We start from the raw sequence: 17,465 nt of genomic DNA on the forward strand, positions 1-17,465 counted from the left end.
CTGAAATGCGCAACGAGTAAGGGCTGAACGCAGTTTTTGATTTCAGAAGTCTTTTATTTCAGTGGTGTCAGCGAGGCCAGTGCGTTCCGGAAAATCGAAATCGTATTCCGGTAGATGGAAGCTGGGGAGCGTGGAGTAGGTTCGGAAATTGTTCACGCCCTTGCGGGGGAGGGGTCAAAAGTGCAGTGAGGGATTGCAACAATCCAAAGTAAGAGAAACTACACGATTTCTAGACTTCAAGAAAGTGTAGTGGTAAACACACTTCATGCATGCGTATTGCGGCTGTGTGGTACACTGATACTGAATGTCTGGTTGTCACTGGCTGTAGTCGGCCTAACGGTACTTAATGGATTTACTGAAGTGATTGCAGCTCCGAACAAATCTACACCCTGCAACATGGTTTCAATTGAATATGTCTATATTAAATTTAAATTTAAATAATTCAAACTATGATTGTGTGATAATTCATTTACTGTATTTGAATTTAGACTGCTTCCGCCAAAATTTCAATTATTCTCTTTAATTTCATAGATAGGCCTACTTGAACATGTAATGAGCGAGGGAAGGCAATTTATTTCACCGATAGTTTGCTTTGACGTATTCTGTTACGTCACAGCTTGATTCGTTTGCTTTTGATTTGTTTTGCACTGACTTTAAGACTACATCGGGCAAGATTAGCATAATATTGTTACAAGCGTAAAAATTTGAAAGCCATGTAAACGAATGTTGGAAATTGCTTTGTCATTTGACATATCTATGTGCGAATTGAAGTAGAAATCAAGTTGGTCAAGTTACTCAAGTTACTGAATACAACTTGACTTTGCCGTCAAAATATTCAGTATTTGTGAAAAGCAACGATATCCCTTTGTTTGCAACGCACACCCCACAAACTCCCGAATCATTATTATAAAGCATTACTTCACAAATCTGTCGTTTAAGTTGCAAGTTTATTTTACTCGTAATCCTCTCAGTTGTCATAAATCAATCTGTCATATACAACAACGTCCATTTGGCTAATCCGTTCAATGGAAGACGTGCAGCGTTCGCCGTGGCAGTGTATTATAGTAGCCCGATTAGACCACCTGTACTGATACACATAAACATACAACGGATATGAACCTATTAGTTATGGTTGAAAGTAGTGTTCTTGTCGAAAAGCTTCACAACTTTAAAAACTTATTAAGATCATCTTTACGTACCACGGGTTCGTCATGAACTATGCGTTTGATCAAGTTACCTCCCATATAGTTTTAACGTTTTTTTCCTTATATCTTGGTGGAGCTTGGTACCACAACCATGGTTCTAAAGTGGTTGCTGTTTCACAGGCCTCAATATGGAGGGCGATATTGCACCGGAAGAAGGAAAAAGTTCAAACCATGCAACTACCAGGTAATGTGAAACAAACAAGATAAAATGAATAACTGGTCTACACAATGATGTAAAATCAGTTATTTTTCGTTACTTGAAAAGGGCTAACATGTGTATGGCCGAAAACGTTCGTAGTTTATAGTTTATGTTCACTTTAATGTATTATGTTAAATGCCGTGTGGTTGCTTGGTTTTATCTGTCTATGGTTGAAGAAAGTTACCTCTTTATCAAAATTGTAAACAAGATGAAAGTTTATGTTAAAAAGCTGTGATTTTGTGTTGAAATTTCCTCTACTTTGTTGCTGTGACTATGTTGCGTCTTCAGGATTGCGCGGATGGAACGGATTTCCGCGCGCAGCAATGCGCGGAGTACAACAATTGGTCACTTTATTCCCGCCATAGGATCAGAGGAATCTCCTCCACCGCAGAATGGATCCCAAAGTATGATGGAATTTTAGAACAGGTAATGAGATTCGTCACATATGCAATTTTCAGATCATAAAAAACGGATATAAAGTGGGCTAGCCTGTTCCATGTGAATTATGCAATGATTGTAATTATACACTAGGGTGGTAAGTTAACATCTTAATGTACATTACGAACTGGAATCACCAGCAGCGGTATAAGGTTAAATGGTTAATTTTTTTCCGCTTATTTTTTGTGATATAATAATTGGGTTTTGTGTCTTCATGTTATAACATGTCACGTGTTGCTTGTAGGTGCTGTAGATACAACGCAAAGTACTCTATGCGTCAATTTGTTTGCAAACATCAACCATAACCATAATAATTAGTCGTTTGTTCCCGTCCAGGACCGATGCAAGTTGATATGTCAAGTCAAGTCAAATGACCAGTACACTGTACCGTGGTACGTCCTCCGACCAAAAGTAGCGAACGGAACTCCATGTGGCCCCGACACCACTGACATGTGCGTTGAGGGAGTTTGTAAGGTATGAAGAATAATGTTTTTTTTTCTAAACTGCTGTAGCCAAAAATGTTTTATTTTGTATAAATTATACGTAGTTGTATCTGATACTCGTTTAAAAATTGTATCATGTACTAGTGTATGTTTGGTGTCCTATTGATGTTTATAAAGTCTTGTAAAAAGAAGAATTGATTCTTTCGCATTTGCATATACTGTAGCGTAGCCTATTAATGAATATTTCGGTAAATCTCCATGCACAAAGCGAATGTTTAAATTTTTGTTTTGTTATGTCTTGTTGGCTAAAGTTGCACGATTGATCCAAAACGTATCTTGGTGGTAGACCCTTCTAATAACAGTCTGTGAAAATCGACAGAAGTGTTTTGAAACAAAAAAGTCGTTCAAAAACACATTAATTACTAAAATGTTCAAACCCACAGCCGACGGGGTGCGATCACATCTTGAATTCCAAAACAAAAGAAGACGTTTGTGGAATATGCAACGGAGATAATTCCGGTTGCAAACTGGTTCAAGGCAGTTACAACTCGGGCTACAACATTGGCTACAACGAAGTCGTCGTGATTCCGGCCGGGGCGAATCACATTGAAGTCACTCAACGTTCATATACTGGAGATGCTGATGACAACAACTATTTAGGTAAAAAATTAAACGAACCGATTCAGTTAAAATCATCACATTTTGAGAGAACTTATTAAAGCAGAAACACTATAGAAACAAGACTTCTGTGGCAAAAAAAAACAGCCACAAAAGTCGTGTTTATGGAAGTGATTTTACGTTTTTGCAATCGGATTCTGAGGTCCTGTATCCGCGTGTTAATTTTTTGAATCCGGAAACTGCTACAAAGTTTGCATTTTTGGCGCTTGTAAACTAGTCACAACGATTGAATTTTGTTTGACAGAAAAACGTTGTAGATTAGAAAAAAAATTAAAATACGTTGGTTCAGCGACCATCTCACCCTCCACATGATTTTTAGATATTGAGGATACAAAGTTATGTTCACTGTTATATCTCTGGAGAGCTATCACTCATCGACGACTGGAATAAGAAGTTTATTTTATCTATATTTAAAACTAAGAAAAACGCAAGCTCGAAAATTGTTGTCCTATCAACACTAAGTTACATCATTTCCCTTTCAGCTGTTCGGGATACTCGCGGAAATTACATCCTCAACGGGAACAGGAGTGTGATGAAGAGCAAGCATCGGATGCACAGACGATCTCGTGGAAAGCCAAGAAACTATTTGTACTTTTGTGACTACAGCGGCACAGACTACATGATAGAAAGAATCAACTGCAGCAAAGCGATTCAAATGGACATTGTGATCGAGGTATCACTTCAAATTTTGATAAGATTTTTTATATGTGTTTTTAAAATCCAACTTCTACTGTACGTACGTAGAGTCTATTGCTGTAACGGTTAAAAAAATGATAACAGTGTCAATGTGAATGCATCTGCTGAAAGGCAGACGCAATGAGATTATAGTCTTATATGTAAACCTTGCTTGTCAAACTGTTTCTTATGTGTTAGTAAGAGACTATATTTTCGTTTTCACAACTATATTTCTAGGTTCTTTCTGCTGGTGATCTCATGCCTCCTAATATCGATTATCGATACAATGTCCCGGTGAAAAACAGGATCACCTACAGATGGGATCCCAATGGACCCTGGGGCCCATGTAGCGAGATCTGTAATGGAAAAAAGAAGGGAAAGGTAGAACAAAAGTAACTTACGTTGGATACAAAGCGGGTGTTTTTGTTAAATGTATTTTAGCTCACAGAAACATATTTTTTATAAAAAGGGAACGAAAAGAGCATTCACTCTCGACTTTTAGACAAATACCTAGTTGTTGTTGCTGTTCAAGTAATGGCATGCAGTTGCCATTATACTACAACATTTATAGTACATATAGTCTTCTAACAAACTAGTTTCTTGTTATGATATACGAAAACTTTGCTTCTACTTCAAAGCTTCAAAGCGGCCCTGCGTCAAAAGCCCCTGCAAGTATGCGAAACAACCAGGAATAACCTATCAAGGCTTTGTCAGTCCGAGGATAAAGATTTAAAACCAACCAACCAACCAACTTGAAAGGTTTGTCAGATTACTAACATTGCAATACAATCTTAAAATTGTCTATTTTTGTCACAGATTATTTGCGTTCGCTCTGACAACCAATTAGTCCATGATCGACGATGCAGTCATCTCCCAAAACCCAGCACTATTATCAAATCTTGCAATACGGATTGCCAATTCAAGTGAGGAGAAAAACATTGGTTATTTTTGCATCACATTGAGCCTTTCTCAAACTCTTTAAACTTACATCTCAGGTGGCATCCGAAACCAGCTAAGTGTAGTGTTAGATGTGGTACCGAAACAGTGAGTCTCGAATACGAATGTAGAAAGGTAAGGTTTTACATTATTGTACTGAGTAATATTCATCATTCTACGTACGTTTTTCTAAATTATATACGAACTTGCTGAGTATTCACCAAAAACAGTTTACGCTGTTTGGTTGAATGTCTAATAGCCTACACAGTTATGGGTTTATTTCGAACTGTTTATTATTTAGTTTTAACTACAAAAACCATCAAACTACTGTATACGTACATTAACTTTGCAGAAAAAAAAAACAGACTAACTTTTCAGATTACGAAAACTTATCTTGCGGATGGCTCTCCTGGTGCTCAGGAGGTACAAGTTTCTAAAGATCATTTGTGTCCGGATGCAAAGCCAAGTAGAACAAGCACTTGCGAAGGAGAATGTTTACCAACCCGCTGGGAGTATGGCAGATGGAGCGAGGTACTATATGAGTTATAACGATGTCGCTTGACGCTTTTTTGAACAAATTAATGTCAATGTCGTTTCGTTCAGCCTGAAACTACTCTATTTTCATTGGTCAAAATGTCATCTTGTATTTTTTCTGATTTGTTCTTTCTGTACCTCACCACAGCTAACAGTTGCTTTCATTCTCACGACTTACCCCGGAAAAGGGCCAGCTGATAAGGACTGCCGCTTTGAGCAATAAACCACCTTCTCGTCATATTAGTCAATTCGTCATAATATTTTGCTGCAGCAATCAAGATTTTAATGTGAATTTCTCATGGTACATCTATTTTTTTCTCCGCAGTGCTCACGCACGTGTGGAAATGGGAGACAGACCAGGCGTGCCGTCTGCCGCGATTCCAAGTCTATTCAGTTGGATTCAAGTGAATGTGTCGAGAGCCGACGTGTAGCAACCAAAGTATGTTCCAATGCTGCGTGTCCACGATGGGTCACTTCTGCCTTTTCTCAGGTCAGTATTTTGGAAACGTCACAGGATAGTTTTATTTTTACACCATTTGTGCTATGTGAAGTTGTGAGTTTTTTGGACAAATATCATTCAATTGTTTGCATGTTTTTATCAGTGCACAACATCTTGTGGAAATGGGATGCGCAGGCGCAGAGTGTGGTGCGGTTCAAGCAATATAGTTCATTCTGACAATGATTGTGATGCTAATACTAAACCATCATCTACTGTCACTTGCAAGGAACAAGATTGCTGGAAGTGGAAATATCGTGGCTGGGGACCGGTAACTCATTTCTATCCACGAAGATTTTGATAAGACTCTATTGATTTTGTTACTTCAAATTTTATCCCTTCGTTTTTTGTTTAAAGTTAAATCAAATGTTTATTTTTCAGTGTACAGTTACTTGTGGAAAAGGAACATCATCACGTTTGTACATTTGCGTCAACCTCGTTGGAAGAACGGCAGACAACTCTCATTGTGATGCCTCCACATTACGTCAAGATACACGTGTCTGTTCGTCACGTGACTGCCGTCAGTGGCTCACGAGAAGCTTTGATAAATCATTGGTGTGGCGGGGACTGATAGAACACGACCCAACTCCTGCTGCAACGGCTGTGGAGGGTAGGTTTTAAGTAGTCAAGGGGTAGTCATGTGTTAAACACCTTGTAGCCTATAGCGTGTTTGTTGGTATAAAAACCTAGAAAGGGACACAGTTCGTATCTATTTGTGACTTGAATGCGTTTTTGTGTATATTAGTCTACTTTACGTTTTTCAGAAGAGACCACGACTACAGTAGCGGCAACGTCAGAAACTAATCTTCTTTTCAACTACAACCGTGATTCCGCTGCTTCACTAATTAACACTCGCCGGGATTTGCCACGATGGAGAACTGGTTCATGGACGCAGGTACACAAGAGTCCATTTGATGGAGACATTTTTTACGTTTTAAACAAGTGAAAATGTGCTTAGAGGCTATACTACGCAGTATTTAGTGGAAAGCAGAGAGAAGGATTAAAACAGTTGGCATTATAAAGTACAGTAAAGATTACAGTACTAAAAATCTAGAAAAATTACACTTGTAGTTTAGAAAAGCTTTTGAAAGCTATGTCGTCGTCTTTTGCGATGCTTCGTTGGTAACAAAACAAATATGAGATGTCTAATGCTCTCATAATTAATCAAACCTAATGCATATGTTAACAATGTTGAGGATTTTCTCTATTCTGCAACAACATTCTGCAGTTCAAATGCAATAAACTGTTTCTTTCATCTTGTTACTTTTAGCTGTTTATTCTAACATCCACAAAAGTTCACCCACTTATTTTGTGTCGCAGTGCTCCGCTACCTGTGGGCTAGGGTTGAGACGTCGTTACGTCAGTTGTCGAGATAGAAATGGGAGGGAAGTTAATGAGGAAATGTGTGGCCCGTCCGACAGAGCACCAGCGGCCAGAGAGAAATGCAAACTTCGACCTTGTGAAGATGACGGTGTATGGCGTGTTGGAAAGTGGTCCAGGGTAAGGCTGAACAGTGAACATTATTATCAATTATATTTAATTATTTCTCTCTCGGTGTTTTCCCACAGTTTACTCGAAAAAATCACGCAGTTTTGCCTAGTCTTGATTTCTGATAATTAAAGTTTCTTTGAATATGAAAAAGTTTCCAATTTCAAATCTTTGTCCGAACTGCCTTGAGAATTTTCATCTCGCGACATTCCTTTTGAAAGAGATCAAGCATCTTTAACGAGCATCATTTTCAAATGATGCTGGTCGCGAAAAAGTTAATCAAGGCCAGACGGAATTAGTAAAATGATTCGACCACTTTGATCAATTTAAATAAAAATGAGTTCTTATTCCAGTTTCTATTCTTGTTTCAGTGTTCTGTGACATGCGGTTTGGGCGTGCGGTCACGTTACGTCGGCTGCCTCTACGCTGGCCATTACCAAAGCGATGGAGAGCATTGTGTGAACGACGAAAAGCCGATTGAGCGTGAGAGTTGCGCCGCTCCCACGCTGTGTACGACGACAACGACTGCAACTACTACAACAACAGTAACAACAACAACAACAACAACAACAACAACAACAACAACAGCAGTCGCTACCACACCAGCAACCACTACGACACAGTCTACAACTCTTAGACCTTCTACCAGAACTGGAGCGTCTGCTGTTGAAATACAGAGGGTAGGTTACTTCTGATTCTCTGCATAAAGCCGAATAGTGTTTCATAGACTAAGATTCTAAACTTCTTTTGTAAACACTACGCGTATTGAAAGGGTGTTGATAAGCTAGATTTATTTACATTCATGTTCTAAGACGCTTGTATTGTTCATTGAAGTGAGGTATTAGTAGAGCCAAATAGATCATACTGTATTGCTTTGAAGCAAACTGAAAAGTTGTCTAGTGCTTGCGCAAGTAGTGGAGGTTCCGGACTCACATTTTAAAGGTTGTTAAATCGCATTCCATTGAACGCAGTCAAATAGTTAACGAAAAAGTGAACGCGAAGAATGACGTCTGAGATTTCCATCCAAATCTTCATTTCTTGCGCGCTACTTTTCTTCGGTTGTGTTTTCCTTAACTGTAAATCCTGATTACGTTGTCTCTCTGTCAACGTTCCAATATTTTATTGCAGAACAGTTGGTCGTTGAACGACGTCGTGCGACCACGCACGTCAGTGACGTCACAGAATAATGACGCGTCAGTGATCCAGAGGAGAAATCAATGGAGAACCGGACCTTGGTCGCAGGTGATTCCCCAGAATTTTTTTTGAAAAATAGTAAACCTCGGCTTATCATTGCTCTATGAGAATTTCCGTTTCAAAAATTGATCATCAACATTGTTTACTACAGTGCTCAGTAACTTGCGGAGGAGGCACGAAAAGAAGAGCGGTCGTGTGCCAATCGGCCACTGGTTATTCGGCACAGTGCAGCAGCGACAAACCGAGCAGCACGCAGTCGTGTAATGCGACGCCTTGTCCCAGATGGCGCCATGATAGATGGGGAAAGGTGAGTTTGCACTGTTTGATAAAGTTACCGGCGTTTAGTGTAAACCGAGATCTCAACTTAAATTTCAATTTTTTTTTTCAGTGTTCTCGAACTTGTAACGGTGGAACAAGATCCCGACGCGTATATTGCGTCATGCGTGACGGAAGAGCCACGCACGATCACAGGTGCAGCGTCACATTGCGTCCAATCGCCACTGGAGCGTGCAGTCTGAAACCTTGCACCGGGGGATACCGATGGCGCAAGAACGCGTGGGGCACGGTACGCAATCTACCTAACGCGGTTAAATGATGTCGTGTTTTGACGTGACGTCTTTCGATATTGACGCAATAATGACGTATTTCTTCAAGAGATAAAAAAGGAGGAGAATTAAAAATAAGCATTCCGTTTATTCGTATTCTGTACTGAATGCTGTGTATATGAAGTGAAGCATTTTTTTGAACGACATTGCCTGATGTCATGTGTATGTGTTGTGCTTCAATGTTATGTCAACGTTAAACGATGTAATTATTTTACTTTTTGTTTGTCAATTTTGTTGACATTACTTGACGTATGTAAGGATCGAACTCACTTTGACGACACTGGGCGAGCTAGATAAAAACTGTGACTTACGGAAATCTGCTGCAAGCGGAGATGGCGATTGAATATTTGTATGTTAGGAAGCGTTTCTTCATTGTGTGATATGTGTGTGTGTGTGTGTGTGTGTGTGTGTGTGTGTGTGTGATTAAATAAAATGTAAGTGTATATTATCCAAAAATAAAAGACGGTTATTTGCGTTTAAGAATTATGTGCATCGACACTGTCTAGTTTGTATAAAGACCTGAACGCTGCAGAGAAGTAGTCTGTCTGCATTGATGTAATCCAATCACGCTTGCAGACAACCGCATACTTGGCTCTTAAAGAACATTCATTTAATAAACGTAAGACAATATCAAAACACGGCAAAATGTACAGCTCAGAAAAAAAGAAAACTTTGTTTTACGCAATCAGAAAAGTCCCATTTTAAGTCATTTCATCGTCGAGTGGTGTTAGAAAGATATAAAAAAGGCAACTCTGCTGGCTACTGGGCAGGAAACACTGTCACTGGTGTCGACTGATTGATCCACTAGCACTGTTTGAAAGGATGTCTGTTCGATATTTGTCGAGGGCACGCGGTTGTATTTTAGGCAAAGCCCGAAAGTGGTGTACTCCAAGATTGGCTTCCTTGCCTTCCACTTGGTTTAAATCTGCCGGTATTAGCTTGTTTCCGACAAAAAAAAGGTAACTGTTGCGTGTTGCCATTGCGTTGGTTCCAGTCAGCAAATGTTGCAGAACCACTTGCTTCGATATCATTTTTGTGGAATTCTGAGTATTGAGTAATGAGATACATTTAGCGACCTATTGCTGTGTAGCATTCTTTCTCTTGCGAAGAGGAAATTTGTGCAAGTTGGCTTAAATCAATTTTTTCATTAACATTCCATACCATCAATTCGAAATCACAGTGTAATTTTTGTTGTTGTGCAAGTCGCTGTCAAATCTAATCACAAAATCTGTTACTTCAGGCCAATTAATGGATTTCTCTGCCATATGTCAAAAAAATGTTACTTTACGCTAGATTGTTGCTATTGTTTCTTTAGTTGATATGATAATTTGGTATCAATACAGTATACAGTATCACCTTTATTGAGTTATTTTTGTGTTTATTTTTGGGAATGTTGAGTAAGCCTCACTCACTATACAAAAATACACCCCAAACCCACATCATTATGTTTGGCTATCTCTGCCTTTTCATTTTAAAAGTCAGAGTACAATACTCAGAAACTACATTGGGGAAAAGACCATTGGGGGAAAGATCTTGTGTGCTCGGATTTCAAAATTAAAATATTTGTAAAAGAACCAAAGAAAATGTTGAAATATTTCATTTTAATTTTATGTCTTATCACCGTTAATTAACGCCACGGTTTGTGATGTTACAGTGCTCTACCACATGTGGACGTGGTGTCAAGACTCGTACGATTCACTGTGCAGACAGAAGTAATAGAGTAGTTTCTGATGTAAATTGCGCCAACGCGCGGAAAGGAAAACCTAAGTCCAGACGTCGCTGTGCGAAACAAAGGAAATGTCCGAAATGGCGAACGGGAACATGGAATCAGGTAAACAAAGCACCAAAAGATTGTTTTATTGATATTGTTCCATGACCAGGAATCAGACATCTCATTGTTTTATCAATTTTGTTATTTTATTAGATTGTTGAACAATCATTTTTATCTGCTCTACTGGCTAACATCTCTTAATGACTTCGTTTCTTATGAATAAACGCATTGCTTTGATGGTGCAGAAAAGTGAACATGCTATGCTAGGTTATTATCGCTTGCGTTTGTCAGTGCTTCGCGGTTACATGAATTAGAATGTAGCTTGAGCAGTAACAGGACAGATTTCAGTTGTGGTCATCAGTTGTAGTCTGAGTCTTCAAACCGTGAGTCTCTTTTTATCCAACCCAATTGTTAGACTACACCGAGAGGCTGCTGGGAGGCATTCAGTCGTTTGTCTCATCAACCCGAGACACGTCATCATTTGCGACACCTGTGCAGATGTTCTACTCCATTTGTTTGGTAAAATATGATACAATCGTTGATGATATGATCAGCGGTATGAACGAATGTAATCGTTAAAAACAATAGTAACTGCGAAACAAAGCTAAAAGTTACAACACCAATACCCCAAACAACAATTCAATTGTTTTTTTTTTTTTTACATGAACTCAATGTAAAATGACTAATTTACTGTCTGAGAATGTCTCAGATAACCAACGTTGCCCATTTGCATCATTTCAACGTTGGCGTATGTTGAAACGTAAAAAAAACAGTAACTTTTCTAGGTGGACATAACCAAATTACGTTTCTGATGTAAAGTTTTTGTGACAATAAATCGACATTAAAATTTTTCCACAGTGTTCGGCCACTTGTGGATCGGGCATCCAGGTACGAAGAGTCAACTGCAGATACAAGAGAAAAGTGATCGTGGATAAGCTCTGTGACGCAAGCAGCAGGCCTGATGACGTGAAAAGGTGTAACGTCACTCGTTGTTCGACGTATCACTGGTTTGCTGAGCCGTGGAATCCTGTAAGTTACAGAAATATTTTATAATTAAAAATAGCTTAAATTCTGATATAAAAAAAACAACATTAATCAGTTTAATTAAACAAATAGGAAATGTGAATACAGTTGTGTATTGCATTGCGATAGTTATGTTAATTAGATTTTTTCTAAATTGATAGTTTTAAATCTTTTTTTCATATTTTCAGTGTTCCGCGTCGTGTGGAGAAGGTGTCCAGACACGTCGTGTAACGTGTAGAAGTGATGGGGACGAACGGGTGACAAGCGTGACTATATGTGCTCGGCTGGTAGAGCAAGAGAGGCCCGCATCTCTTCGAAAATGTGGCACAGGACCTTGCACAGCTTCCTGGAAGATCGGAGCATGGTCAGAGGTGAGGATATGGAATTGTACATGAAGTTGAGTTTCTCAATATCAAGGTTTTTCCATTGGTCCATTCTTTCTTTTCATCCTGACTTAATGTATAGGCAGGGCTGTCGTTACCATCGATTTGCACTCAAAAATAAGGACGATGAAAACGATTTTTTTTTTCGGTGTAAATGTCAACACGTGTGTCAAGTCATTTACTACCATATTTCACTTATAACCATTTGATATATTTGTGAAGAAGGGACGTTCTTCCCAGCCATCAGCACAAGGCTGATCACTCACTAGTACAGCGAGCAGCAGTTGCGCTTCGCTAACCATAACGGTGTAGCTTCCACGCTAGCCATAAGACCTCCAATAAACGATAAGTTTCTGGGCAGCCGATATGTAGCATCGAATAGACAGCGATCTATTCGATGTCTATTCGATGCTACAAATCGGCTGCCCAGAAACTTAACATTTTATATATTATTATAGAGTTATTATACATATCATATTGCCATTTTCACATATTTACTGTATTTTACTTTTATCCTTACTTAATGTATACTGCAGTGTACTTATGTGAACTTCACTGCTGCTCAAGCATGTATCAGTTTTGCTTCAAGATCAAGCACAACCGCTAGATCAAGAACTGGTACCTGTTGTTTTGAGCATTTTTGATCAGTCGGTAATTTCCAATATTTTCATTTTCAGTGTTCGCTTACCTGTGGCCCAGGTATACAAAGACGTGAAGTCAAATGTTCCTTCGTCAGCCCCAACAACTATACCGAAGTAGACGTCAGTAGCTGTGACGTGGATACCAGACCATATGACATGAGAGACTGCGACAGAGGAAACTGTGATTCCCGCGTTTACTGGCGTGTCGGCCCTTGGAGTGAGGTAAGCATGACGTCATCAAATGTTTTTTTTTTGAATTTTACACGGTTTAACTTTGAATTTTCTTTGCAGTGTTCCACTTCTTGTGGTGATGGAACCTCGGTCAGGCGGGTTGTGTGTTCGGAGAGGTACACACAGGCGGCTCAACACGACAGGGTGTGCCAGGCGATGCCTTCCTTTCAGCCTGACCGCTCACGCAAGTGTAGTAATAAACCCTGTGTTCCTGTGTCGTGTCATCATCTCAAAATTCAGCAGAGCGTGACGGAAGACGGAGAGTATTTTTTGAAAGTAAAAGACAAGATGGCGAAGGTTTGTTAGTGTTTAAAAGCTATTGCTGAGCATGTCTTACTTTTATGAGAAATAAAAGTAAAGAAACTTCTGTTTTGTCTACCATAGATTGGATTAAACTATTTTATAAAATAGTTTGAATTTCGCTTTTAGCACCATGATCGTTGCTTACTTCACAGTGTAGATATCAACGACCTGTTTTAGCCTGATGCTGCCAGTTCGTTGTGGTATTAGCGAATTGCACTAGCTTTCGGAAATCGGAACACAGTTTCCTAGTCAATCATGCGCTATGACAAACTACATGATCGTCATAGCACATGATTAAGAAACTGTGTTCCGAAAGCTAGTGCAATTCGCTATTACCACAGCGAACTTGCAGCATCAGGCTAAAACAGGTCGGTAATATCTACATTGTGAAGTATTTTTATAAAAGTTTGATAAGTAGGCTAGGTTATGTTTTGAAGTATTTATTTATATCAATTATGCTTATTAGATTTACTGCAAGGGAATGAATACGTCACATCCGCTTGAATATCTGACTTTAGCGAAAGGCGAAGAAGAGAATTACTCGGAAATCTTCGGCTTCAGGTTTGGACAGCTGTGAATAAGCAATATGTTGGCTTTTCTCATGTAGGCTACCAACTTGTCATAAACTTGGGAAAGCAAAAAGACAGGAGAAATGTTTTACAAGATACTGAGCAGAAACTCTTCTCCGGGATGTGATTCTGAAGTTCCAAATAAGACACGACTGAATAAAATGAAATTTTACACATCATACATAGCACAACTTCCACTTAAAGTCTGCCTGCTTATTACACTGGAGCATAATTTTTCTTCTGATTATATAAAATTAAGACAAAGAAAACTGCTTTGAAACCTTTAACAATCGAAAATAAATTTAGATTGATTAACGCGGACACTTGCCCGATGAATGGGTCACGTGATCCGAATTGTGCATGTCATCGAGACCACCCTGACGAAGGGTACACCGCGTTTACAAAAGTTCGATTTGACGTCATGAGAATGAGGATCTTGGGTAAGTAGATCGTACAGCTTTTAGTGTGGTCAAACTATAACAGATTTAACATATAAATGGAGTAATAAACTAAATTAGTTAAGTCGTGTTTATAGAGCTGTCACCAAACACGTATGCCTTCGCTTCTAAACTTCTTATTCAAATAAAGTGATGACTCGACAAATATGAACGGACAATCTTTAAACTGACCTTGTTTCAAGCTTAATAAATCTCGCGCATGAGTGGTAATTTTCTTGAAAAAAACAAAACAAACAATGACCGTGTGATGTTGGGGCTCATTCCTTTCTTAAGAAAAACTACACTTTGTTGTTTTCTGTTAAAAAAAAAATTCTTTTCTCCAACTACGTTATTGGAAGCTTCATAATTTCTTCTTAGATTAACCTTCAGATCAACTTTCTTTTAGCAAGCTTATCCAACAACCTTACATACCTGTATCTTGCTGCTAGCTTTGCACGTTAGAAATGCCATCACCAATGTCTTTTCCATTGAAGGTGACGCCAGATAATTGCGTCACGACAGCTGTCCTGTCAGTGCGCACTGAAGCGTGAAAAACAATTGCTTCAAATTATAATTTAACGTGGGCTTGAAATATTACCCATTTACATTACAAACCATAAAAAATTACCACTTATTATGACCCCTACAGGATAGGAGAACAAACTAAAGCGATTGTTTTATTTTTAGCAAATGATTTTTCATTCGCACGAACAAGGTTTGGGAAGTCGGTACCTTTCGGTGTTGCTGGGGATTGTTACAGCAGGAGCAACTGTCCGCAGGTAAGCAGCTCGGTAGTGAAAATTCAAGCATGAAGACACAACAAATAGGTCTACCGCTATCCAATAACTGGGGAATATTGAGAGTGGGAGTCTGTATTCCAAGATTGAGAAATCCGCTTAGTATGATCCTAACAGTTTCACATGGTCTGCTTGTACAAATCATTCTAAAAATATATTTTCCGATAAGGTGTTCAAATTGAAGTAGAAATTTCATATAACGCACTTGTGCAGATCAGCAATTTTCATCCGCTTCTGCAATATCCGTTATTATACGGGGTATTTTGCATTGTTTGATTACTGGGCCTAGAGAATTTATCCAATAGGCTAACTTACATAACCTATGATTATCTATGACATACACTTTCTAATGTAGTTGAAACAAGATGTTTTCGTAGATATTGAACTTTTGTTTTACTTCTAGGGTGTATTTCGAATCAACTTCAAAGGTACAGGCTTTGCGGTCTCTTCTGACACTAGATGGCGCTCTTATGGCATAGATTCCGTTCGTCGAATTCACCGAAGCCACGTAAGATTGATTTAATTTCGATGGAAGTTATAGCCTGCTGTGCAAACCGGGGCTGTGGAGTTGGAAATTTCAAAAGATGTGCCTTGTCCAGAGGTGGTCATTGTCCTTAAAATATTACAGTCCGGTAGTATTTCTTTCTCAGTCTGCACCCCTGGTTTTGCCTTGAAGATTTCAAAGATGACATTATTTTTGCTCTGTTGTATAAAAGATGGTCATTTTTTCAAATTACATTCTAAATTCTTGGGTAGATATCTAGACTGGCGTTGCATTCAGCGCAGCCGTAAGGCTGCAGCTTAAAACAATGTTGTTATCCCTGAATCTTACTTCGCCATGCCGAGTACCAGGTAGGAGATAGATTCAGTAGCCTACCATTTATTCTATGTCTTCGGTATGACTCGATAGGGTGTCGAACTCGTATCTACCAATTACCTAGTCGCCATAGAAACGGTGTGAAACCTGCGTTGATTTCAGTAATCTGTTAACAGAGTGGAGACACGATAGCGGGAATGTGTGGAGGCTATTGCAGCAGATGTCAACCCGACCCCTTAGTTGGACTTGCTCTCGTTTACAATAACCGGTAAGTGGTACAGTAGCAGAGTGGCAAAGTTTGATTCATGCTATTACTTGTAGGAATCTTTATTCCTGCACTTGTAGCCTAGTAGTTTCGTTTGGCGTTTTCACACTTGAAGCTCTGTTGTTTTTTAGTCAGTTTTTAAATATATTTCCGCACTGGTAAACTGTGTTGAAACCACCGGGTAGTGCAGTCCATGGGGAGTCTAAAATCAAGTGATCCACTGTTTGCCTGTTTTTTTTTACAATTTCAAATAGCCCTGTCGATGAAAAGTGGTAGCAGTTCGGGCACGACGGGATAAAATTTTATGTGATCACTTCCTTTCTGTAGCATGTCGAGAAACCTGGGAGGGATAATTTCTACACGAAAAAAATCTTTTGGAAGCTTAACACTTGCAGTTTGGCATAGCCTACTTGTAGAAGTTTATTCCAACCGAATACTGTCACTCACCGTAGTTTCTTTATTAAAAAAGTTTACCAACTGAGAGCGGCTTTTGATTGAATCGCCAATCTAGAGCCTATCGCTTAAGCGGACAACCAAAACACTGTCGCTTGCCAAAAACTTAAACTAACTTTTTTTGCAGGTGATGATGCTTCTGTTGACCAGAAGACTCTTCTACCTCAAGATGTTCCTGAAACCAAACCGTATTTATCAAAATATGCTAATTGCCCGTGGCAGACTGAATGGGATGTTCAAGTCGTGCATGCGCGGATTACAATGGTACTTTTAGCCTATAGGAATGATAGTAAATTATGTAAACCCTCAGTACACGAAGTTCACCTGATGTGTAGATCGCTTTCGTCACATTTCAACTTCAGTGTGTGACGGTTGTGCCAAAATTTTCTGTGGTTTCCAAACGCCAGCATATTCACTTTCCACTATGCACCAAGTCAAAATGTCAGTCACAGCAATGATACCGGTCACGTGATCAAAATCGTGGATGTGTGCCTACTCAGGTGCAACGTCATATGCGTAAATGAATACCTCATTTACACCAACGACTCAATGAGTGCGCTGCTATTTACTTCTTTTATTTGTATTTTTCATAGATTCTAATCGAGGCTGGTCCTTGTCATTGCCTGGCTAGCAAAAGGCGTCCTTTTTACATTAATTTAATGTAAAAAGAACGTGTTTTTTTCTCTAGGTAAATAGACAGAAAATCGTGTTATTTTAACACCACTGCAGCAGATGTAAAATAACCCGATTTTCTGCCTCCTTTTCGTGTCGTATTTCATTTGAAACAATTTTTTTGAGCGCCTATTGTAGTTTTTTTTTTCATGTTTATCAGCATCATTGCCTCACCACTGTGGTAGGGTGACCGTTTATTCAATTTGCATTAA

At 39.1% G+C, this 17,465-nt stretch overlaps 1 protein-coding gene across 1 annotated transcript in view; it reads left to right on the top strand.

The window, feature by feature from the left end:
* The window catches only part of LOC145766497 (A disintegrin and metalloproteinase with thrombospondin motifs 9-like), a 52,831-nt gene extending 35,387 nt beyond the window's left edge, over nt 1–17,444 (top strand). Inside the window, exons 12-41 of the mRNA XM_082578222.1 lie at nt 63–208; nt 1,326–1,389; nt 1,693–1,830; nt 2,179–2,316; nt 2,729–2,945; nt 3,446–3,636; nt 3,876–4,019; nt 4,455–4,561; nt 4,634–4,709; nt 4,953–5,105; nt 5,434–5,598; nt 5,711–5,875; nt 5,986–6,214; nt 6,369–6,499; nt 6,925–7,104; nt 7,464–7,772; nt 8,221–8,334; nt 8,438–8,593; nt 8,675–8,851; nt 10,546–10,722; nt 11,521–11,691; nt 11,874–12,056; nt 12,746–12,931; nt 13,001–13,237; nt 13,710–13,804; nt 14,119–14,252; nt 14,937–15,028; nt 15,450–15,554; nt 16,040–16,131; nt 16,709–17,444. Of these exons, the coding sequence (XP_082434348.1) occupies nt 63–208; nt 1,326–1,389; nt 1,693–1,830; nt 2,179–2,316; nt 2,729–2,945; nt 3,446–3,636; nt 3,876–4,019; nt 4,455–4,561; nt 4,634–4,709; nt 4,953–5,105; nt 5,434–5,598; nt 5,711–5,875; nt 5,986–6,214; nt 6,369–6,499; nt 6,925–7,104; nt 7,464–7,772; nt 8,221–8,334; nt 8,438–8,593; nt 8,675–8,851; nt 10,546–10,722; nt 11,521–11,691; nt 11,874–12,056; nt 12,746–12,931; nt 13,001–13,237; nt 13,710–13,804; nt 14,119–14,252; nt 14,937–15,028; nt 15,450–15,554; nt 16,040–16,131; nt 16,709–16,712 (4,476 nt within the window). The 3' untranslated portion in view covers nt 16,713–17,444. The remainder of the gene's footprint in view (nt 1–62; nt 209–1,325; nt 1,390–1,692; nt 1,831–2,178; nt 2,317–2,728; nt 2,946–3,445; nt 3,637–3,875; nt 4,020–4,454; nt 4,562–4,633; nt 4,710–4,952; nt 5,106–5,433; nt 5,599–5,710; nt 5,876–5,985; nt 6,215–6,368; nt 6,500–6,924; nt 7,105–7,463; nt 7,773–8,220; nt 8,335–8,437; nt 8,594–8,674; nt 8,852–10,545; nt 10,723–11,520; nt 11,692–11,873; nt 12,057–12,745; nt 12,932–13,000; nt 13,238–13,709; nt 13,805–14,118; nt 14,253–14,936; nt 15,029–15,449; nt 15,555–16,039; nt 16,132–16,708) is intronic.
* The last annotated feature ends 21 nt before the right edge of the window (nt 17,445–17,465 follow it).

Source organism: Aplidium turbinatum, chromosome 3 (assembly GCF_918807975.1).
Source record: "Aplidium turbinatum chromosome 3, kaAplTurb1.1, whole genome shotgun sequence".
Taxonomy (NCBI): domain Eukaryota; kingdom Metazoa; phylum Chordata; class Ascidiacea; order Aplousobranchia; family Polyclinidae; genus Aplidium; species Aplidium turbinatum.